Consider the following 23,781-nt stretch of genomic DNA (forward strand, 5'->3'; position numbering starts at 1 on the left):
AAAATTAAGGACTACAGTAATTTAAATGAAAGGAATCATTAATGATATTAGGGGACTTTAACAGGCATGTTTATTTTTAGAATATCAGAGCTTTGATAGAAATGTAAAATTAGTATAGACTGGATAAATGACTTTGGATTTTTTAATTGAATGGATATCGTACATGAGTCTGCACCTGAAAAAGAAATCGATTGAGTTCCAGGCAGGTGTTACCAGAGGCAGAATAGAGAGATATCTTCATTACATAGAAGCAAGTTAAAGAAAGTCCTTAATAGTAACTGCTATTGATGCTGTTAAAGCTTTTGACTCAGTAAAAGGGTATATAAATCGTGAAGGAATATGAAATTCACTTGAAAGTTTTTGCCTTTACAAATACAGACAAGGGTGACAAAACCATGACCTTTACAAGGTTATAGAGCAAGAGTTGGAAGTTAAACTTGCTTTAAGACAAATGCTAAAGATCAACATAAATTTTTAGGCTGGTAACGTATTTGATAAAATTACAAAAGGAAGGAAAAAGGTTTAAAAGCAAGTCAGTGAAAATATAAGAACATATTCTTTGCTGATGAACCTTGGTGACAGCAGATGGTGTAGAGAATGCAGATATATAACACACTTTTCGGTAGAGGCAGGGATGTGTGAGGATAAGAGATAAGTAAATGAAAAAGTAACAATGTAATATATACGGTAGTATAATGATGATAAAACAGAACACAAACAGTGAATCATACTAGATGAAATATAACTTTTTCTGGACTTAGACCAGATATTCAGAGGAAAGTGCAATACTTCTAAAGTAAATTGGAAAAAGCTAAGAATGGGCAAACTACAATGGGCTGCCCAAGAGCAAGAACCCATGCCAGAACAGGCTGGCCTAATCAGAACGACAACAAAAAACTTGACATACAGTACTTAGAAAAAAGTTATAAAGAAGCATTGATAAGAAAGACATCTTGGAAGGGTGCTGCTGTTCTTTCCATTCTGTTTTTTGATCTAATTAGAAAATAAAAAATCTGAGAAGGATTGAACATTTGCTTTATAGCAAAATAATAGGTGCCACGAAAAGTACAGCTATTGCTACATGAGACAGGAGCAGCATCTATTAGGACAAGGCTGGTAACTGGAAAAGATGCAGAATATAAACAGTACAATGAATGAAAAAATTAGACTGGTAACCCTGGACCCTCAAGCAAACAAAGGTAAGTGGTGGAAACCAGTAATAAATTAACCGCAAAAGCATACCTGAATATTATCTAAGACAGACGGGGAAATCACAATGATGATAAAAAAAAAGCTAAACAAAGTTAAACTAGTGGAAAGAAGGAAAAGAATAAAACTAGTATAGTAACGTAAGGAAAGAAAATGAGTAAATAAAAAGTAAAAGTCTTTTGCATTAGTAGTTTCTTCGAGCAAAATCAATTCAAAATTGGATGTCATGAACAGACGCCATAAAGAACTTTTCAAAAATTCTGTGAAAATATTTGGATAGGCATACAGAAAAGAAGTGTAGTTGAACGTAAACCATCATATGAAGTGAACGTATCAAAAACCTGGAGAATTCTTATACAGAGGAAAATTTTGCTTAGAAAAAATCTTATAAAAGAAGAGAATAAAGAAGGAAAGAAAAAAAACGCCAGTAAATGAGTTGCCGTTGCCAAGCTGAGAATCAGATCTGTAGTTCAAGTTCTTGACCAGAAACTAAAGAAGAGGAGCTGGTGTCAACATGTGATTCTGTTTACTTCTGCGTTCGTCATGTGAAGTGAAAAATTGTTAACAGGCCCCAATATTACGAAGTCATTTGCAACATATAAGCATATGGGACCGTTGTTAATTAGCACATGCCATTTCAGATGACATTATAAACGAATTTCTCGAAGAGAATTTGAAATTGGCGAGTGGGTAAGGTACCCTATGGCAGGCCATCGCTGTTCCTTTAGCCAAGTGCTAGACTGGCCGGCAAAGTTAATAGTGACTTTTTCTTTTGCTTAAATGGAGGCTAACAGAAAATGAGTTAAAAACAAGTTTAGGGATCCAAATTCACTGCTCTCTTGTATGTGTTTTAAGTTTTCTTTCCTATTTTCAATTTCGTTCGTGGATCTGCAAACAGAAGTATGTTTGTTAAAGTTGGGCAGTTTATCTGCTTACAGAAGCAGAGATTTACGGTTTAATCAAAATTCTATGGGTCCATGCCCTCTAAGACATGTTTTTATTTTTTTATGATCCCCTGTATTCCTTTTTTTTTTACGATCTCTGCTTCGCAGCTAGATAATAAACTAAAATTTGTCCTTGTTTTCCATGATTCAATAAATATTTAATAATTGTGTGTGGTGAATTTGGACCCCTAAACTGTAGGAATACCAAAATTTTACTGTAAATTTGCCTAACCAGACCTTACTTTCCTAAGCTGACTTAGATTGATGTGTCAGAATAGCGCTGGCTTCATTCCTCCGCTCACCCCCGTCTCTTTGCTCTACATACTACCCAAGTTCTTTGCTCTAACAAAACAGTACAGAAACGCAAGCATTTAAAAACTTCAGGCTCTAAACCCAAGAGCCATTTCTAATCCAAATTTAAAGTATTAGCCAGGCTAGGTCAGAACTAATCCTACAGCTTCTGGTAAAACTAAGAATTTACTGTTAGTTTTTGCCGGTCAACTGTAATTAACTTGTAATTAACCTTAGAACTGATATGTTTTTGTATGCTGGCCATCCCAAATGTTATTAAGCATGCAATCAGTGTTATAGGAACTTTTGCAAAAAGTGGAGTTTTCACTGGGCAAGCAGAGCGCCTACTAAATAACATAGCCTATCTGGTAGGAAGTAGTTATGGTATGTTGGGTCAGTATAGTTCCTTTTATAATAGGTTTCCTTAGCCAATCCCTTCTTGAACATATGGCTCCCTAACATTCCATAACAACAACATTATAGTTCGGTCTTTCTCCCAGTGATTTCCCCCACCCAAAACCCCGCGTTCCCAAAGGGTTCCCAGCCATGTTGGATAGTTATGAGGTTAGTAATAATTGGCTGATAATAATCAACACCACCTCCTTCATCAGCAACACTAAAAATACAGGAAAAATCAATTTCCAATGTAATAGTCCATGCAGAGCTGTTCTATAGTTTTACCAGGTCAAGACACTGCATTCTAGGAAAGGTTGGGTTTGACCCATTTTCATGGTTTGATTTGCATGCTTCATCAGGTCTTGTCTCCTGCTTTGAACTGGCTAAAGTACTTTTTAGAGATAGTGACCCTACTCACTTTGATCCTACAGTTTGGAGGAAGCAGGGTTTTTGGATGGGGGAAAACTCAAAATGATTGAAATACAAAGAAGTTAGTCATTGATAGTTATTACTCAGATTAAGATAAGTTTATGGAAGGACTTGAGCATCCAAAGTTAGGTTAAGTTGGGTGTGGTTGGTTATGTTGCAACCTTATTAGCCTGTTATTCATTTGCAGTGACTTAGTTTAGGTTAGGTGGGAAGATTCAGGGCGGGGCCAAAGCCCTGTGGCTAAGTAAGAACCTGGCCCCTTTTTTTTAGGTTAGGTGGGGTCTAGGGCTAGCTGAGGATGCAGCCCCCTAGGTTAGGTTAGGTAGGGGGTCTATCAGTAGGCTTAGGACCTTGTATCAGGTTGGGTCACGTGGGGATCCAGGCTCCCCCCCCCCAGCTAGGTGATGACCTTGCCCCCAAGGTCAGGTTAGGTTAAATCCATCCTTGCATTTTACTCATTTTGTGTTTTTGTTCACTCAGAAACCCTACTTTCCCATTGTGGTCCCCTGAATTATTAATCATGTATTAACTGTTTTGCATATACAGTAATCAGTTTTGCTCTGGTATACTTTTATCTCCCTGTGTGCTCTCTTCTTTCCCTTTCACATTTATGAGGTTTCTCTTCTGTGGGAGAGTACTTAGTGAGGTTATGGCATTTAGCAGTGGTAGAGGGTAAATTCTTCAGATTTTCTTATTGTATTCCATAGATTCCAAGGGACCCTTAAAGCAATGATCCTGTTATTATGAGTTCTTTACTTGTAGGGTTACAAATATTTATAGGTTGCTTGATTTAATGTTATGTTTTTTTTTATTTTTTCAGGATAGATTAGTCTTTGATGATTAATCTGCAATCATGGGAGATGAAATAGATTTTGACAAAAAGCATGGGCCTTACTCATCGCCATGCTGGTGTAGTTGAAAAGAAAAAGTAAAAATAAGCATGAGCAGGACTCGACTGCCCAGCAGCGTAATCCAAAGGCTTTTGCCTTTAAATCTGCTGCAAAAGCACAAAAACAGTTTCTCAGGTAATGTTTATGAACATAACGTCATACATGCATAATGAGCTGAAATAACTGTCATGTACTTGAGTCTAAAAAAAAAAATTTGATAAGTGAAACTAGATAACTTTTCCTTTGTGCCGTGTTTCTGTATCATAAAGAGTCGTATCAAAGAGACTATGTTAACTCTTTGCTTTTGTAGGAAGTTCGTTTAAGTTGGTTTTTGCAGTCTCATTTAATTTGATTAGGAAAATGTTGAATTGCTCATGTTATAATTAAGGTAGTTTTTTCTCAAGGTTGCATAAGCTTTAATGTTATCGGTAATTGTGTGTCAAACTAAAACAGCTTTACTGTGTGTGTTCAAATTCTTACAGAATCTTCAGTTTCATTATGGTCAGCTTAGCATATTTTAGTTGGCCAAGGATATTTTATTGTCCTAAGGGGGTCAGGGTAAATTCTCTGACAATATAATTCCTATGATTATTTTACAGGACCCAAGATTTCAAGTCAAAGAAACATCACATACCTGTTGTTGATCGAACTCCTCTAGAACCCCCTCCAGTTATTGTGTCTATTGTAGGAGGTCCAAAATCGGGAAAATCTACTCTTTTAAGATGCCTGATAAAGAATTACACCAGACAAAAACTCTCAGATATTCAGGGTCCTGTGACTGTTGTAGTTGGTGAGTACAGGAGTAATTTAGGAGTACTGGACTTTTTGTGTTTATATTTAAATTTCCACGGCTGCAAGTTTCCTTCACATGAAATTAATATACCTCGTGTATTATTGCAATACTGTACTATGTTCTTGAAAATTTAGGGCAGTAGATACAAACTCATTTCTAAATAAATGGTAATTAGTGGTGAACTTATATTGTCTGCTTCATAACTTATGTAACCATGCAAAGAACAACAAAGATATTAAGCAATTCTCCAAGTAAATGGCTATTGATTGAATTAATAAATTTTTAGGGCTACAGTCCTCAGTGTTGTGAATTTTGACTTGTTTTATCAGTTTTCATGCCAGTTATAAGTGAAATGTTGAATTTTTTTACGAAATCTGCTTAAGAGGTGGATAGACTGCATCATGTTATGGATACTACAGTGTGCTGGCCTGATTCCCGCTAGCAAAAAGTTACGTTATTGATTTTTGTTTTAAAGATTTTACATGTAACAGTTGCAATGGCAGTGCAACAGAAGTAAGAATTTCTCTTATTTTTCAGGAAAAAAACGAAGAGTTACTTTCATAGAAGTCAACAATGATATCAACTGTATGATAGATATTGCTAAAGTGTCAGACATTGTATTAATGCTGATTGATGCCACTTTTGGCATTGAGATGGAGATATTTGAGTTTTTAGAGATATGTCGTGCTCATGGAACTCCTCGTGTCATGGGTGTAAGTATGATGTGTACTGGCAGACGGTTTGTTTTGGTACCTAACTGCATTCCTTAGTTGATGAATGGTTTAGTCATTATCATCATTTTTATGTTAGTATTCCCCTTTAGACAGGTATTGGGTTCTCCATGGTCTTCTGTTTAGTACGCTTTCTGTCTGAACTCCTGTTGGGTTCTCGGTCTTAATTTATCCCCTTTTCCATGATTTCCTCAGCCCTCCTTGTATTCCTCCGGTTACTTCTCTTTTGGCATCTTTCCGATCAGCTGTTCCTCAGTCTTTGAGATAAATCGTTTCGATCCAGAACAACCATTTTAATATTTGAGAGTTTGGTATTTTGTGACATAAACCATTGAATGTTTGAATTTCCATTTTAGCGGTCAACTAAGAAAGTAAAATAAAGAACCTGCATTCTATACAAAAAGTAGTTTATCTGTTGCCTTACAGTTAGTTAGATTTGTAAAAGTAGAATTTTAAAGATTTCTTATCTGCTTTGGTTTAGAATTACTGTCCTTTACTGGACTACTTTGATTTAGACCTGCAGATTGAATGTTATAGGCTTTAGAACTGTTCTAGGTTTTGGTTTACACTTTCATCATGATCATTATCATAAACTTTTTTATGTTGAAATTGTTTTATGGTGTTAGTTTTATACAATAAGTTCCCTTCACCCTTCTCTGCCTTGTGCTCTTTCTGTCTGAACTCCCATGAGGTCTGGGTCTTCATCTGTTCCCTTTCTCCATGATCTGAGTCTTCATTCAAAGTCTTTGCCAGCTTCTTCCATAGCTATCATTTTTCTGACCAAATGTTGCTCATCCCTTGTGTTAGAATCACACTTAAATTACTGTTATTACTAATTATGTTTGCCATTTATTTGTTACTACTAGAAAAACCAAGGAATGTCAAGTTTCTTCTCCGCAAAGATGGTGCCATGCTGTTAATTGTTGCTTGGAATAAAAGACATTCGTGTACCCTATATTTGCACATAGGAAAAATAAGTGTAACATATGTGTAGTTATGTATTGTTGAAAATTTTTACCTCGTAATCATTCCCAAAATCCTAAAGCTGCCACTTTGTTTCATCCCAGATCTTGAATCATTTGGACATGATGAAAGACAACAAAGCTCTGAAGAAGAAGAAGAAAGTTCTTAAGCACAGATTTCAGGTTGAGCTGTATCCTGGAGCAAAACTCTTCTATCTGTCAGGTGAGCCGTGTAAATCTTCACTTCAGCAGTTGCATGTGTAGCTCTTGAAAATGCTAGGCACCCTGCACTGAACAGGTATACCCTTTTATCTGTTTCACAATTATGCTTTTCTTATGTCTGAAACCTCTGTTTGTATTTGCTTCATATTTTACTTATGTGTTCAGTATTACCTCAGTTCAGTTTAGGTAATATACCGTACAGTACGACAGCTTTAATATGATATAATGGAGGTATTTGAAGTGGCGCATTTTTACTAAGTCCAAGGACTTTTTAGCTAGAAGACATTACTTTTTTTTATATTCCAGCTAGGATTCCTTTTTTGTTCTTTTTATGTTGCTAGTTGTAGCACTGTACGTGCCATTTAGTAGATGGTACTGAACATTGTTTACATTGCTCCATCAGCCCCAAGCTGCATTCCCTTCGGCCTCTTGTTCTTCATCCATTGTCTTTGGTTTCTTCTTACCCAGCTCTCCACTCCTTAAACTTGGCCTTATTACAGTATTTACCTCTACTCTGAGAACAAATCTCACAAGTGAGCTTTAGTTTAGAAATGTGACTCACTGATTTGTAACAACATTAGTGAATAATTTGTGCTACTGGGAATAAGCAGCTGACGACTGTCAGGATGTGTATTGGATATGACTGAGGAGATCCATCATGATGTAAGCATTAGCAGCATAGAAACTCATTTGTTTACTCAAGTATAAAGTTGTGTCTAAAACCTGACATGTTATGAATCACCTTTAAACTGTGTCAAAGTTACCAATGCACAAGCTATTATTCATTATATATTTCCCACTTCTAATTTCATCTGATTAATTTCATTATAGTATCATTATTATGAAGTTGTATTTGGTAAGCAGATGCACGGTAGCCAGTTTAGAATGTTTAAAGAATGTAGAATGTTGAAAACGTAGGATTTTTAGTTTTAATTATTTGTATGTAAATCTAAAATAGTGGTGCTTTTTGTCTTTTAATGAAGTTATTTATTCTTTGTTTTTTTGTGGATGTATTCATAATCTGGTTTGAGTTTATTTACTGAAGACTGCATTCTGCATATTATGGACTTACAGTTTACAGTAATACGTAAGGTAATTCACCATATAGTAATCAAGATTTTATAGCTATAAGATTTGACTGCTTGAGTATACATATCATTGTTAATGGAAAATGTTAAGTTGTGTATTATATAATATATTCTTTCTCTTAAGGTATTGTTCATGGTGAATATCTGAAGAAGGAAGTACAGAACTTGGGTCGTTTCATTATGGTTATGAAATTCCGACCCCTCACTTGGCGCATATCTCATCCTTACGTTTTGGGTAAGATGGTCGTGAGATTCTCTGTTGTTGTGAAAAATGAGTTATGATTTTATAAGAGTTTTGATATCATGCATAAACAGTTAATGTAACGAGTTGTCACTAATTAATATTATCTATCATGTAGTCTTAACAAATTCTTCAAAAGCTTTACTCGTTTTCAGTTGATAGATATGAGGATATTACAAATCTTGAGAAAATTCGAACGAATCCAAAATGTGATCGAGATGTGGTCTTATATGGTTATGTGCGAGGTGTTCCCTTCCAGAAATCCCAGATGGTGCATATTCCAGGTAAGAAATTCCATTTGGTTTTAGTAAACAGTACTAATGCGTGTCAGCTTATTAATGTTGAACTAACATGTATGTTAGCTTATTTTTGTTTAACAAACCTGTATATTAACTTATTTTTGTTTAGTATCTTTAGTGGAATGTACTGACACAAAGTACAAAGCTTCTTGATTTTATTCTTACAATAGACAGATCTCAAATTTGTTTCATCACAATGCCATTAATTAAATTTACACCTTATTCGTGGTCCACAAGGTTTCCAGGCTCAAAAGTCTTGGCTATCAGTCAGAAGAAACACACTTCCTGGATCTTCGTGTGTTTATTAGCCAGTTACCCTCCTTTTGCCACTATCATTAGCTCTTGGCATGTTCCCCAATTGTTTGCTGTGGCAGTAATTGTTTAGTATTTCTTAATATTTGTATTTCAGTTTTTCAATAATCATTTTTTGTTTATTTTTATGCTCAGTGAGATGAATTATATGAATTCTTTAATTAGTAGGCCTATGCTGTCACAAGGGTTGTCATTTTGTTCACTGCAATTGTCTGAACAGTTTTTAAGTACCCTGATATTTATTACCCTGAGAGTATATCTTTGAGTGTGGTTTCTTCAGTTAGTGCTACTGTGCATATAACTGCACCTTCATCGTTATTTCAGTTGAACAGGTTTTATAGTTTGTTTTCTACTGACCAGCTATCAACTTGGTACCAAGTTTCTGCCTGAATGAGTTGCCAGTCATGGCATCCAAGTTATCTTCCACATGTATTGATTGTGTTGTAGTGAATGGCAGTTATTTTGGATTTAATATTAGGTATAACAGGTGGTAGGCTTTGTGTGTACCTTATTTATTGTAGTTATTGTGAAGTTTGGGCTGTTATTGTAATGGCTATGACTAATTTGGTAACTCTTGATAGTATACTCTAGTTTTCCTAAGATTTACCATTTTTTTTTTGCTTACACATAGTGCATGAATTATGTCTGCAATTTTACCTAGTGCTTTATGTTTTTTTATGCAGTTAAATTTAATTACAGTATGAAATAGCAGTGATTACTGTATTATAGCAGTCATCCTACAGCTTGTGCTATAAGTATTGTTTCAATTTGTGGGAACACTTGGATAGTAAAAAGGCAGAGAGCTGTGCAGAAAAAGTACTTGTTGCTAAATAAAGTGTGCTGAAAAAGGCACACTGTAGGCAGTATTCACTTATTTTGGTAGGCTTGTGTAAAGTAATGGGTTGTATGTTGTGAAATATGTTAATATTTTAGTGTCAGATTGCCTATTTGTAATATGCTAGAAATTATTGTTATATATTAAGTACAATTAGGGAACTTGCCCGCTGAATTGATTTTACCATTCATAAATGATTTCCCTTGTAGGCAGTCCCTGGTTAACGGTGGGGGTTTTGGTCCCGGCTGATCGCTAACCAAAAATCGCTAATAATTATGGTAATAAATGGCATTTAGAATGTTGTAAGTGCCGATGAACTGCTTAGCAGTGCCGTTAACCAGTGATTGGCGCCAATAAACAGCTTACCGGCGCTGAAAATCTGGTAAACAACATCGTTAGCCAGCCACCGAAACGTCGTTAACCGATGCCACCGGTAAGCAGGGACTACCTGTACAGTATTCCATAAATAAATCACCATCCATCACCAACATTATTATGTCAGCTTGTCTCTTTATGAGTTTAGACATTCCACACTGTAATTTTGTCTGTCCTATTCAAGGTTGTGGAGACTTCAGGATGAAAAACATAACCTATTTACCAGATCCATGCCCACTCCCAGAGCATTTAAAGAAAAGATCTCTCAATGCCAAGGAAAGATTGTTATTTGCACCCATGTCGGGTGTGGGTGGAGTTCTGTATGATAAAGATGCAGTGTACATTGACCTCGGTGGATCACATCATGGTGTCAGGAAACAGGTAATGTATGGATTTTTAAGTCATTCACTGAAATTGGCATCCCAGTCTGAGCTGTTTAGGAATTTTGCATGTGTGAAGAGTATTGCAATAATAAGATTAATAATATTTTTTAAAGTAATTGAGACGTGTGTTGATTACTTTTCATTCCAAGCTTGTTATTTCTGTATTTCATGAATTTTTTGGCCTTCTATTTTTTCCCTGTACTTTATTTTAGAATATTTTACCGTGCATATTATGCTGAAGGTTCAGTTTTGAATCAGACCACAACTTTTTTTAACAGCTGAGAATTATCAGAAAGATAAACTTACATTTTCTGTTTTTGATTGTTAATATAAGTTGTTCAGTAAAGTGAATCCGTATACTTCACTGAATGTTCATATTGTTGAATTTACCTGAAATGTAGACCACTAAATAGTGGGCCATTGCAAAATTTTAAAGTATACTTTTCTTTCCCAGTTTCAGCAATTAAGAATATGCTTGTGATGATGTGTGAAGGCTAAGTTGTATGTACAATTAGAATATGAATTTTTTTATATTAATTATGTTTCACACTAGTATTGCCACTGATTTTGTCGTTTTTAAAATATACAGAATGAAGAATGGATGGATAGAGATGAGGATGTTCTGCAACCACTGCTTGAACTTCAGAAAACTGCTGATGAAAAGCAGGCAGAGAGCAAGATTCAGATTTTCTCAAACAGTGACTTCATCTCCAATGCTGCTGTCAGTGATAAGGACAGAGATATGGAGGATGAAGATGAACAAGTAAAAGAGCGAAATGATGAAGCTGATGACAGTGGCAATCGCCTTGGGTAAGTTAATTGCAACAGCCAAAGGGACTTTACCTTTATGTGTAGACCTTCAAACAAATAGAAAGAAAACTTATTGAAGCTATAGTTTTTAAATTTTCATTTTCATTCAAACAGAAAAATCGCCAAAATTTTAATCTCAGATATATGGAAAAAGCTGATTTTACAAGATGAAATGCAGTGTTTTATGGAACTGTTAATCACAGATAACTGTATTCCATGATGTGGTACTTCTAGCCATGCCAATTTGCTAATTTGGAAAGGCATACCCCACTGAACATCCAGACCACACTCCACCATCCATGTTAGCCTCAGGCATGTAGAGTGCAGGGAAGGGAAGAGGGTACTAGGAGTTATGAATAGTGGGGGTGTATGAAGAAAATGTATTTTGTAAAAACACCTCTTTTTTTTATAAATAGCCTGAATCACAAGGGCAGAAGTTTATTCTCTCCCTGGAAGGTCTTACTGGAGCCAAGCATTTTAGAGCAAATGTATCATCTCTGGTAGATTGGGATTTATAGGATAACAAAGACAAAAGGGCACAAACCTCTTGAGCCTTGATCTTGAGGTAGGTGAAATCTTCCAGCAAAATGTCCAGGTAAGCATGGGAGATCACCTGTTGGAGCCAATAAGAAAATGTATTCTTTGAGAGTGGACCATTCCTGTGGTCAGTATGAGGGATGGGGCAAGGAGAAGATCAGAAACCTTGGGTTTGCTGAATGTAGGTTCTGACAAAGGAGACTGTTTGTGATAAGAAGTAAAGCAAAAGTAGCAAAGGAATCTACATTCAGCCCACTCTTTTCAGAAGATTGATTCATGACTATGAAATCTGGAGCAAACTACATTCCAGTGGAAGACCAGTAATTAGAATAAGAGATTTTCCCTGCCAAGGAATTTAAATCACTGACATACTTAGGGAGGCAAGGCCAGTGAAAACTTTCATAAGAGAATATTGAAACTCATAATAAGTTAAAGCATGAAACATGAATTTTATTATTAAAGACAAACCCCTTGGGGCCAGCCCTGTGAAAAATAGATATTTTAGATCAGTTATCGGTTAAACTACCTAATAATGTTAAAGTGATGTTTGGCTGTTTATGTCTGGTTTATCATAAACTTTTGAATTGCTGTGCAATGCAGGAAACTTCATCTTTCATGTATTTATAAATTAGCATTTGTTTTTGGGATTTGTCAGATCCTGTTTGTTTACTTTCCAGATCTAGAAGAGAGATGCCAGAATATGAAACTGTAACTGACAGTAATGGGGTGAGAAGGAGGAGAGTCATATTTGCTGATAACCTGGAGGAGGATGACAAATTTGATGATGATGATGATGATGATGATGAAACTGATGGCAGTGAGAGCGATGATGACGTTTTAAGTGAAGAGGAAGAGGAAGAACATGATTTAGCTCCTCCAAAAAAGAAGATGAAGAATGTGAGTTTATTTACTTTTTGTTAATATCTTCCAAAGAAAGAGTACGCACTGCAGTAATTTTCAGTCTTATATTTCCCTTACTTTTCACATTTTATTGCAGGAATTGAACACATCCAAAATTTGATCTTAATTAAACAAAGTTTTCATAAATTAGGCAGTATATATTTAAACTTGCTTTCAATACAGAGGCTTTTATCTTCTCTGCACTTTACTTTCTACCATATTATTTATGGATGTGAGTATATGAACATTACAAAAGTTTATTTATTTGATTTTTCTCCGAATGTATACAGTATATGAAGCTTTTTGTTGCTACAACTTAATTGAGACAAGAATGTGTTTAAAGATTTTTTCCTCATTTAGGTTTCTGTGAAGAGTGTGAAGGAAGAAACCAATGAGAGTGAAAGTGATGATGACTATGACGTTGATGGTGATTTGCAAGAACTTCTCCGTAGTGGGGGAAAACAGTTAGACGAGTCGTTAAAAGATGAAAGTGCAAAAGAAAACACAAAGCCCTCAACTGTACAAAGAACTCAAACTTTGAAGAACAACAAAGATTCTGATGTGACAGTTATGATTCAGGGAATATTAGAAAACTTGAAAACACATCCCATTAAAAAGGTGCAAAGAACTAGTGACAATGATGGTGTTGGTCTTGAAAAAAAGGGACAACCAGAATCTACAGATGACATTAGAGAGCAGAAAATGACATCTGAAATTAAAAGTGAAAGTGACACAGCATCCTCAGAGGATGAAGAAGAAAGCGAAGATGATAAGGATGGAATGTTGTACCGAACAGACATGTTTCAGGAGGCTACGGACAATTATTATAAGAATCAGGCTGGTGTGTCATTTTTACGGAAATATATATATGGCGATTGTAAGTATAAGTTCCTTTTTTTTTTTTTTTTTTTCATTTGTTTGTAGATTTATGGTAGTGCTGTAGAAGTTTATAAAATCTGAAGAGGTCAGGGAAGTTGATGAGATTAGAGATTGTTTGCAAGGTATTCATTCTGGGGGTATGTTTAAAATTGAATGGGCAAAATAGAGTTAGGGAGGGCAGATCAGGGTGCTCTGACAGCACCATTGTACCCACAAGGTCTTTCTCTGGGCCCAGTTGTTTGGTCTGACAGCTTATTTTTCAGCGAAGCGAAGTTTCATGGAGAATTTTCAAGGAAAAAGTAAGCCTGTGTAGGTGAATTAGGGCTTTAATTCAGCAAGTATAGGGGTTGTCTTAAAGTATATTGAGGAAAGAGCAGAGGAGGATTTTAGGTGAGAAGAAAGTCTGGAGCTAGTGTGTATTGAAAAGTCTCTCATAGAGGTATAATGTTTGTAGGTATAAAAACCCAAATGATAGAATTTACAAGTATAGGGATGAAATGTGGAGAGTGCAGAGAAAGTAGTGTGGATGTGTGTACAGCATTAGCTTTTTATTGTACTTATGCATTATTGCTTGCAAAATGGCTGATTAGTAAATAAACAGTCATTCTTGAAAGAGGAGCATACATTGTTCTCCCAGGTGATCACCACCACAGCTATGGAACCCCTACTCTTTATGATTATGTCATTGCAGTATGAATTCTAACTTTTGAAGGCCTTGGTCCGGTGTGACATCCCATGTCATTATGAACTGTTTCCAATTGTAAAAGAAAGTTTAATTTTGTTGCACCAATGATCCAGCAAATTAGATTTTGCCGTAAAAAAAAAATAGCAAGGAAATAGACATTATTGGTGGAAAATAAATGCTGACATATTTGAACAAGAATAAAAAAACTGGTGTAGATATTCACATTATAGGAGAATACACTCATATTCTTCAGATTGTGAGACAAAGGGAGGAAATGCTGACATTATATAAAAATTTGAAAAGAACTGTAGTAGTTTGCATTATTTTAGACACAGGCTGGCATCCAAATTAAAAGAGTAAAAGTAGTCTTTGAATTAAATTTGTAATTGTGTTGCTTGAGTCTTGTTAAAATTATTATCTCAGAGTTCAGTATTAATCTCTGGCTTCTAAAGTTGGAAAACAGCCTGACCTTGGACTGTGGCTATTATTGTCCAGCATTGTTGGTGAAAAGGCACCATTAGTCAATTTTGATGGTACTTTTTTGATGAAAGTTTTTCTAATTTGTTGTGGAAACAAAATACTGTACAGTACTTGCACTGTGAGATATATGTACTTATCTTTTAAAAAGAAAATTTTTTTTTTTCAGTTTTATAGTTTTTTCATCAGACAGCTTTCTCTGAGTTCCAAGTGGAGGGTAGAAGTTATATTTATTTCATAGCAGTAAACTACTTGTTTTATTTCAGTAAAGGAGGATGAGAGCAGCTCAGAAAGTGAGGATGAATCTGTCGGTGGTCTTTTCCGGAAAACGTCATCACAACCTAAGAAAAAGTCTGGGTTATTGTCCAAAAGAGGTTTGATGGATGACACAGACACAACACGTTATATACCTCATGTAATGAGAGATTGGAATGTTAAAGAGGTAAAGTAATGTTCTTTCAATAAAACATTTTTGTTAGTAGAGTATGGATTGTAATTGTGCCTTTTATGTAGGCCTCAGCATGAAGTGGAATCAGTTGTTGAAACTTCAATTGTAGTTAACTGATGGTTACAGGGGATGAGAGGGAGGATACCCCTCCCTCACCTGCCATTGCCAAATCTTTGTTTTCTTTGGCCTCCATCAAATAGGGCATCTTGCTGTGCGCTTATTGAATTCTACGTTGGAACTTGTGCTTTTGTTTTGATTGGTGTCTTGTACTAAAGTAAATTACTTCCATTTTGGTTTGTAAATGTTTTGCTTTTGTTTTTGAATTTTCATTACACTGTAGCATGATTTTCATAAGCTGCCAATATTAACAAGGGAGTAGCCAGAAAGCTTTGTTGTTCAGATGGGTTTGGATGAATCATTCCAGATAATTGAACTGGTATTCTACTATGATATTGATATTCTAGTTAGATATTTTTAAACTTATTTACTAAGACACAAGAAATTTTAAGAACTATTCTAAATGATCTTCAAATTTGGTAATATTTTCTTGAGAAAACAGGATGAATTATAATTTTATAACTGGTGTTACATGGGTTTTTACAGCTGCAAAACAGCATCAAAGACTGTTTCATGACTGGTGAATGGAAAGAAGGCGAGGATGCTGAAACTCTTTTAAAGATGGATGAAGAAGATGAAGACCTGTATGGTGACTTTGAAGATTTGGAGACGGGTGAAAAATTCAAAGCAGCTAAAAAGGAGGATTCCCAAAAAGAAGTTGATGAAGGTGAAGATTTTTTTATTAGTTGGTCCTTCATGCCAATTAAAGTTACAGTATATTGTACTCATATGTATTACAGAAGTGATTCATATAGTAAAAACCTGGAGCAGTTCTGAATTGTGACATAAATTCTTTAAAATTATGATGTTGGTAAAGTTTTGCAGGCTCTATTCCTTAAATCCTTTATATTATAGTAATTTTGATTTTCTTTAAAAAATTTACCCTTCTCTTTTGTAGTGTGCTCTTTCACATGAAATAATATAAGCTGTGTGTAGGAGGCAAGTGATTTGATCTTGTATAAATTACTTGATAATGATTATAAAGTAATTTAGATGAAATTGTTCCATATATTTTTAGAGAGCAATGCACGAAGGCCTGCTTTAAATATTTCAGAGAAAGCCCCTGAAGTTAAGAAAGAGGAGATGTCTGCTAAAGAGAAACGACTGGAAAAGAAAAGGAAATTGAAAGCAATGTTTGATGCAGAGTACGATGACAATGGGAATGAAGATTATTTTGAATCACTCAAGAAGGACTTGAATGAACAAGCGGAGGTGAGAGTATCTTATGACTGTGTGGAGTGTGAAATATTTCCATATTGGAGTTCAGTATCCAGTGGGATAGACAACTTGGTCCATGGTACATTGCATAAGACAAAACAAAGCCTCCAGGTTTTCCACATTAACTGGGTGGGAAAAAGGGAATGATGGATTTCCTGTAAAAAAATAAGAAAATCTGGGAAGATTTCATTAGTGATGATCTTGCCTTTCTTGGGGTGAGAGATGTCACCATAGAGGGTGTAATTTTCTGTACAGGCAACCCTTGTTTTACAGTTGTGTTAGGGCCTTGGAAAATAAATGGAAAGGTAATCAATTGTATAATGAGTACATTATAATGTAATTGGGATATGTTCCTAGCCACTCAAAAATACAATGCTTTTACAATAAAACAGATTTTCATACAAACCCATTAGTCATAATTAGACGTACTGTACTCCTTTTGAAACAAACCCAGCCACACTGACTACACCTCAGTATGTTTACAATCATATTTAATTATCCTGTAATAAAGATACAGACTGTCTTGTGTGCATCATAATGAAATTGTTACAAAAATCCTATTTCTTGCTTATGAAGTAATCATCATGTATTGATAACATCTTGTTATATTTCAGTTAAACCGTAAAGAGTTTGAGGGATTGGATGATGAAACAAGGGTGCAGTATGAGGGTTTCAGAGCAGGCATGTACGTTCGAATGGAATTTGAGCGATTCCCTTGTGAATTCATCACCAATTTCGACCCCAGTTATCCAGTGATAGCAGGTGGTTTGTTGGAAAATGAAAACAACAATGGATTTATTAGGGTAAGTTTGTGTGTTTTTTATTGAATTTATATTGTGAAGAGTTGATTAATTTGAGTACTTGAACCTGACAAAAAGTGACTTGTGTAGGACTGTCATAGAAAATTTATTATAGCCTCTTGAATTCTCAGGTCCGGATCAAGGTGCATCGATGGTATCCCAAAATTCTGAAGAACAGAGATCCATTGATTCTTTCATTAGGATGGAGAAGAATTCAATCTTTAATGTACTATGCCAAAAGAGAAGATAACTTCCGCATGCGATCACTAAAGTATGCCCGAAAGTATCTTCATGTTGAGGCCATGTTCTGGGGGCCTGTTACCCCAGTAAATACAGGATTCATAGCTTTTCAAAACATCACAGACCGTGTGGTAAGTTTGGTTTTAATTGTTCTATAACTGATGGCTTTTGCTCATACTAAAAAGTCATTTGAAATCATAGAGGATATGGATGTTAGTTATGAACATTTCACACCGTGAATAACATACGAAGTGATGATGCTTCTTAAAAAGAAAATTAGATTTATAATTAGATAAGCCAAGCTGTTTAAAGATGCCAATGAAGGTCCTAACCCTTTTCCCAGTGGCCTGTACAAGCTGCACACGCTTGGTAACCACTGGCCATAACATTAATATAGATGACCCAGAAACAGCTAGCCTTGACAGTGATAGAGGCAGGCAAGTGCCTCTTTTTAGCTCCCCATCACTATTGTCATACTCTTCAAATTACCCAGTAATTAGAAATCCCCAGCACCTAACTCCTTCAGCTTTTGTGTGATTTTGTGGAATTTCATTAATGATTGGTACATGTATTAAATATTTTTATTTGTTTTCGTGGCTCACTTACTCATTATTTTTCAGTGCTTGAAGTTATCTTAGATCTACAGTACGAGTGAAATGTTCAAATACAAGTGATCAAAATCTCAAATAAAAAACAAAGCACAAAAAGCAAACTGCACATTAAATGTGACACTAAACTATTGAAGGAAAACAGGAATCAGCTGAGAGAGAAAACAGCATATAGCATCAAAGTACAATTTGTAGTAAATAATTTTCCTAACATTTTTCCATATTACAATGTAAGTTTGTACTTTCTCTCCATACAGTGTTGCATAAGTGATCATAATCTAAGGGAGAGATGGTTATTAATTTAAGACTGTGCTAGGCCACAGTTTGTTTTCAGTAAATCTATTCCATGTCATTTTCCATAGATATTTTATTTTTTACGATAGTGAATTATCTATAATTGACTTTACTTTTCTTTTAAAGCCTGAATTTCGTATTGCTGCAAATGGAGTTGTGTTGGAGGCAGACCAAAGCACAAAGATAGTGAAGAAATTGAAATTAATAGGAGCACCAGAAAAGATCTTGAAGAAGACTGCATTTATTAAGGTAAATTACAATAAATGTTGCATAGGTTAGCCATCAGAGTTCTGTAATATAGACTTAAAGTTTATTTGTAAAATATGAGGATTTGGTATCATGTAACAAACTATAATGTTCTTTTCATATTTCTTAGGACATGTTTCATTCAGAAACAGAAGTAGCCAAATTTGAAGGTGCTCAGATTCAGACCCAATCTGGTATCAGAGGCATCATCAAAAAGTCCAGAGGTCTAGAGGGCGTCTTCCGAGCAACTTTTGAAGATGTCATTAAGAAGAGTGGTAGGTTTGATCAGCTGATGATCATTTACTTCTTATACTCATTATTTGGCCATTTAATGTGTACTTTTCACTATAGAAATACATAAGTATCAAATAGAAGTAATCTGTGAAATTTAAGATAAATTTAACCCATTCCATGGTGCCTGCCACTTTGGTATGAAGGAATAACCATACAATTAAAAGTTACCAGGGACTGAAAGACTATCTGACATAAGGAAAGAATGATACTGTCAGGTAAGTCCAGATAACACAGTGGAATGACAGGCAGTCATTGGGGGTACTTAGGTTCTTGGATTTGTTGTGACTAATGGGTGAGGGCTCATCATTATGTAATGTTTCTTGGAGTGCTGGTTGCATCATTATCCTCATGTCAACCCATAAAAAAAATTATATTTAAAAAAAAAAATTTTTTTTCATATTAACCCATTAATCATAGTACTATGTACTGAGATTCCTTCTTTCTCTGCACCTTCACAGTCAAGGTTGCAATGAAAGATTCGTGACTAATGATCAGTAGGTTATTGAATATAGAATTTAGGCCAAAAACCAAGGACTGGGACCAATATGGTCATTCAGTGCTGAAACGGAAATTGACAGATGTAACAGGAGGAAAACCTTGCAGTTGCACTGTGAATCAGTTGTTAGGAGAGGTGGAAAGCAAGATGGAAGAAAAAAAGTCTATGAAAGGAGGTACAGTGAAAGGAACAAAAGGGGTTGCAGCTATGGGCTGAAGGCACACTGCAAAGAACCTTAAGTAATGCCTACAGTGTGCCGCATGAGATGCACTGACAGCGCTACCCCCCTACGGGGCAGTAGGTTACTGCAATTACTTTCTCCGTTGTGCAGACCAATATAGATTGTACGTACCTTTATGCCAGAACTGAAATTTGTTAAACAGTAACAGAATCACTAATGCTGTTGTAGTTTTTGGAGAGTATCAGTAATAAACATCTTGTTTTTAGATGAAGAATTGAATAATGAAAGCCTTTACTGACCTCCAAAGAAAATATATTTTTATTTACTTTTTAAGATATTATCGTATTGAAGACATGGGCTCCAGTTGAAGTAGCTCCCACTGTTTTTGTGTCAGGACACTGCTGTTACCACCAAGTGAGAAGGCTGCTTGGCAGGGAATGAAAACAGTGGCTCAAGTTAAACAAGAAAAGGGTATCAAGTTTGAGGCCAACCCAGACTCTTTATACACTGTAAGTTGCCATTTTCTTTTTATTTGAATGATTGACATGTCTTCCTCTTCTCAGTTCAAATGATATGTGTTATGTGATACAATATATATACTGTATCTAGTTGAATTTCCATATCAGTATTAAATAATTTTATTATTTGCACTTTATATGTTTTCAGTTTTTTAAAAGAAGTACAATATATTGTAGCACTTGTTGTATTTTTGTTCACTTATTGACATGCCATTGAAATGTCAATTCTAAAAATAGATTTGTTGTTAGAAATATAATTTATATGTAATTCATTGGCCAGGATAAACAATTCAGTTAATGATAATGTTTGTGTAATTGACTAGTAAGATTTAATTGTATAAAATCAAACCCTTCTGTTAGATGAAATATGCAATACTGTATTTTCTTAACAGTAAAAATCTATCATTTTTATTCCAGCCAATCACCGAGCGCACCAAGTACACAAAGCTGCCCTTGAAGATTCCTAGAAAGCTTCAGAAAGCTTTGCCTTACCACCTGAAGCCTAGATTTAAGACAGATGGCAAGAAAGCAGATAGAGTAGTAGTGGTGAAGGATCCTGATGAAGTCAAGGTAAGATTTTTTTTTTATTTTTTCCACCTCTCTGTTAGTTTTTAGTTTATGGATGTTTTGTATTTTGTCCATAACCATGTGCAGTGTTCCCCCATATAAAAAAAATCAATGTGCATGGTTTTGACTATTATTAAATTTTAAAATATGAAATAAAAGAAATCCAAGAATTAAAGATTCTCACTTTGTCTCTCAAATTTTGTGCAAACAGGCTGCATCGTGAATCATCCCTCCGTTAGCTTGGTGGGGAAAAATCTCTCTCTTTGCAATGGACAGTTAAAAGAAATATGCCAAAATGAATTAGATTGTATAAAGTCATATAATTAATTGTGGGAAAAAATACTTTTATGTACATAAAGTAAGAATTAGCCCAAGATAACTGGATGTATCTGTTTTATGTTTTAAGATCAGAAGAGCAAATTTTCGTGGAAATGACTTCCATATACAAACAATATTGTGCTGTATTTCACTTCTTTCACCTTAATTTTGTGAGAGAGAGAGAGGCCAGGGCCTCCTTCACTTAGTAAGAATCAACAACAAACTTTTGTTCTTCCTGTAGAACATGAAAATGGTAGTTAATTTAGTACAACGCCCTTGTAATAAACTTTAAATGTATATAAAAAATCTTAGGAAATTACTGTCACCAGAAAAAATCAGACAAAATGTGATCATTCATGGCCTGTTGTGCTGGAAATTTCAAATTAAATTGGTTGCAAAAGGAGTAGCAGGTTGAAGTGTTATGTATATATTGAATCGTGGCCTTCTAAATCAGTGCAACCTAACCATAGGCTCAGCTTTGGTGTTACCACCTGGTATCTGTTGGGAGGTTACAAATTTGAATGAAATGTCATTCACATTGTCAAATTCCGTACCTGGCTGCAGAAGAAATTTCAATTTTTTATTTTCTCCTATTCTTTTAGTGACTTGGCTCCTTGAAATACAGCACAGTATTTGTAGGTTAGAGGTCTGTGAAAAACAGTTCCAAATTAATCACTTTGCTTGGTGCATATGTGCAAATCAACTTTTCAGGAATAAATTTTCTTCTTGTGCACATTTTGTGGGAATTGATTACAATGTTTTTGCCATTGTCTTCAACTTTCTTTTAGATGGACGAGTTTATGGCGAGACTTAAGACAATGATGAATGACAAAATAGAACGAGAACAACAAGAGAAGCTGCTGCGCCAGAAGAAATTCAGGGCATCCCTGAGGGATCAGGAGCACATGAAGAAAGTCAGAGAAAGAAGAAAGAAGTCAGAGGCTTGTAGAAAACTTAGCAAGAGAAAAGGTGGAAAAAATCTCAATGTGGCTTAAGTGAAGGTATAGTTGCCTTTTAATTATGAAACCAACCACATTATTAATGTTAATTTTATTTAACGGCTCGTAACATTGTGGTCAGCTTGAGCACATTGAAATATGTGCGTCCAATTCGTTTTATAATGGAGCTTCCAGATACCTTGCTGTTGTACTAGCTCTGTTTAGCAGGTGGGTTTTCCCTTCTTTTATGTTGATAACATGACAATAGCACAAGAACCGTTAGTACACAGTTTCTAGATTATTGGTGCAACGTCTCGTGGAACAGTATCATTGTAAGGGCCACTGGTAGGAAGTTGTAACAGTTCAAAATTTATGTGAAGACACGGGCACAAATATTGTTCTGGAATTCCAACCTTGATATGTAAGAAATCTTAATATTCATAAGGTATGCTTTATCATTTGGGGTGAAAAAAGAAGTTTTGTTACAGAGTTTAAGGTATGCCGTATCATTTGGGGTGAAAAACAAAAAAAAAAGTTTTGTTATAACTTTTATCCATTGGCTCTTACCCATGATGTGATAGTAAACCTACTGTGTACATACTTTTGTGATGATGATAAGAGGGATCTGTTTTGTATAACATGAATATGTTTTGAATTACTGTGATTGTAAATATTTTTAAAAAATAAGATTGAAGATTAAATTTCTTTGTAGGAACACTTTTACTCAACTGTTATCAAGACAACCTTGTGAAAATTAAAACTCAATATGTAGTTACATACACTTCTTAATGTTTCATCTTGTCCATGTGCTCTGAGAATGATTTACGTTTGTTCCTACAGGGATACAACCATCACCAATGAACCTCTTGTAACAAGGTGGTTAATTGGTTTTGAATGTGGATGAGGAGCTTGATACCATTGTCCCCTTTCTTCTTGCTGTATCACTGTCCCTTTGTTTTTGCTGTCTTGAGGTTCTATGTTTCTCTTGAATGGAGAAAAAAAAAAACAAGACCATTGTCAGCAGTTATGGGGATTGTGGGTGACCATGCAGTAATTTCCTGTCTCCCTTGTTGATAGATCAACAAGATCTGTTCTTATTGTAGAGGCAAGGATTGTAATCGATCCTTGCCCCATAAAATATGTGCATCTTGGTCCTCTCCTAAGTGGGAGAAGTACAGTAAGAGAAGGAAGAAGGATGAGAAGTGTTCGCTGGTTTTTTGGGAGAGGTAACACTCTGCCTGTGACAAAGCTGAATCTTTCCAGCTCCATTTTGCATGCCACCAGTTGTCGTCCTCCTTTCACTACTGGTTCTTCCCCCTTCCGGGAGGATTAGTTTCCCAAAGTTCCGCAAACTCAGATATGTAGGTACATATGTTTCATCCCTCTTTTAGGATGAGGAAGCCAGTGGGGAGGTGTCCTTTGAATACCAACTTCTGATCTGGTCAACACTTGTCGAGGTTTTCAGTCATTTGCTTGCTTCCTCTACTTGCTGGCAGGAGAGGGGAGGGAAGAACCAGTTGCTGTGTCTGCTGCAGGTGATCCTCCAGTGGCAGCCTTCACAGTTGAAGGGGGAACGAAAGTGACACACACACACACACACACAAAAAAAAAAAAAAAAATTGTACAGTATGTTAATGTCAAAGGGAGAAACATTTGTGGGGCCACGATCTGATGGTCAAAGGGAGAAACATTTGTGGGGCCACGATCTGATGGTAACACGTGAAGACAAGCACAGCGAAAACGGGAGACAATACAGCAAAGTGTGTGCAGACATGGCAGCAAGCACAGTGGAAGGGTCAGGGCCAAACCA

The 23,781-nt window shown here is 35.6% G+C and overlaps 1 protein-coding gene across 1 annotated transcript; it reads left to right on the plus strand.

Moving 5' to 3' along the window:
• The first annotated feature begins 1,762 nt into the window (after window positions 1-1,762).
• On the plus strand, window positions 1,763-22,755 carry LOC136855491 (ribosome biogenesis protein BMS1 homolog). Its single transcript, XM_067132574.1, is given in 24 exon segments — window positions 1,763-1,904; window positions 4,090-4,161; window positions 4,163-4,197; window positions 4,199-4,294; window positions 4,759-4,949; window positions 5,490-5,665; window positions 6,751-6,868; window positions 8,080-8,190; window positions 8,352-8,480; window positions 10,202-10,398; window positions 10,990-11,210; window positions 12,425-12,644; window positions 13,008-13,524; window positions 14,955-15,130; window positions 15,740-15,920; window positions 16,308-16,465; window positions 17,086-17,274; window positions 17,403-17,642; window positions 18,540-18,662; window positions 18,790-18,934; window positions 19,965-20,003; window positions 20,006-20,139; window positions 20,566-20,718; window positions 21,822-22,755. Coding segments are annotated over 23 exon segments (3,795 nt in total). The 5' UTR covers window positions 1,763-1,904; window positions 4,090-4,122; the 3' UTR covers window positions 22,029-22,755.
• Window positions 22,756-23,781: the final 1,026 nt, after the last annotated feature.

The sequence above is a fragment of the Macrobrachium rosenbergii genome, chromosome 31 (assembly GCF_040412425.1).
Source record: "Macrobrachium rosenbergii isolate ZJJX-2024 chromosome 31, ASM4041242v1, whole genome shotgun sequence".
Lineage (NCBI taxonomy): Eukaryota > Metazoa > Arthropoda > Malacostraca > Decapoda > Palaemonidae > Macrobrachium > Macrobrachium rosenbergii.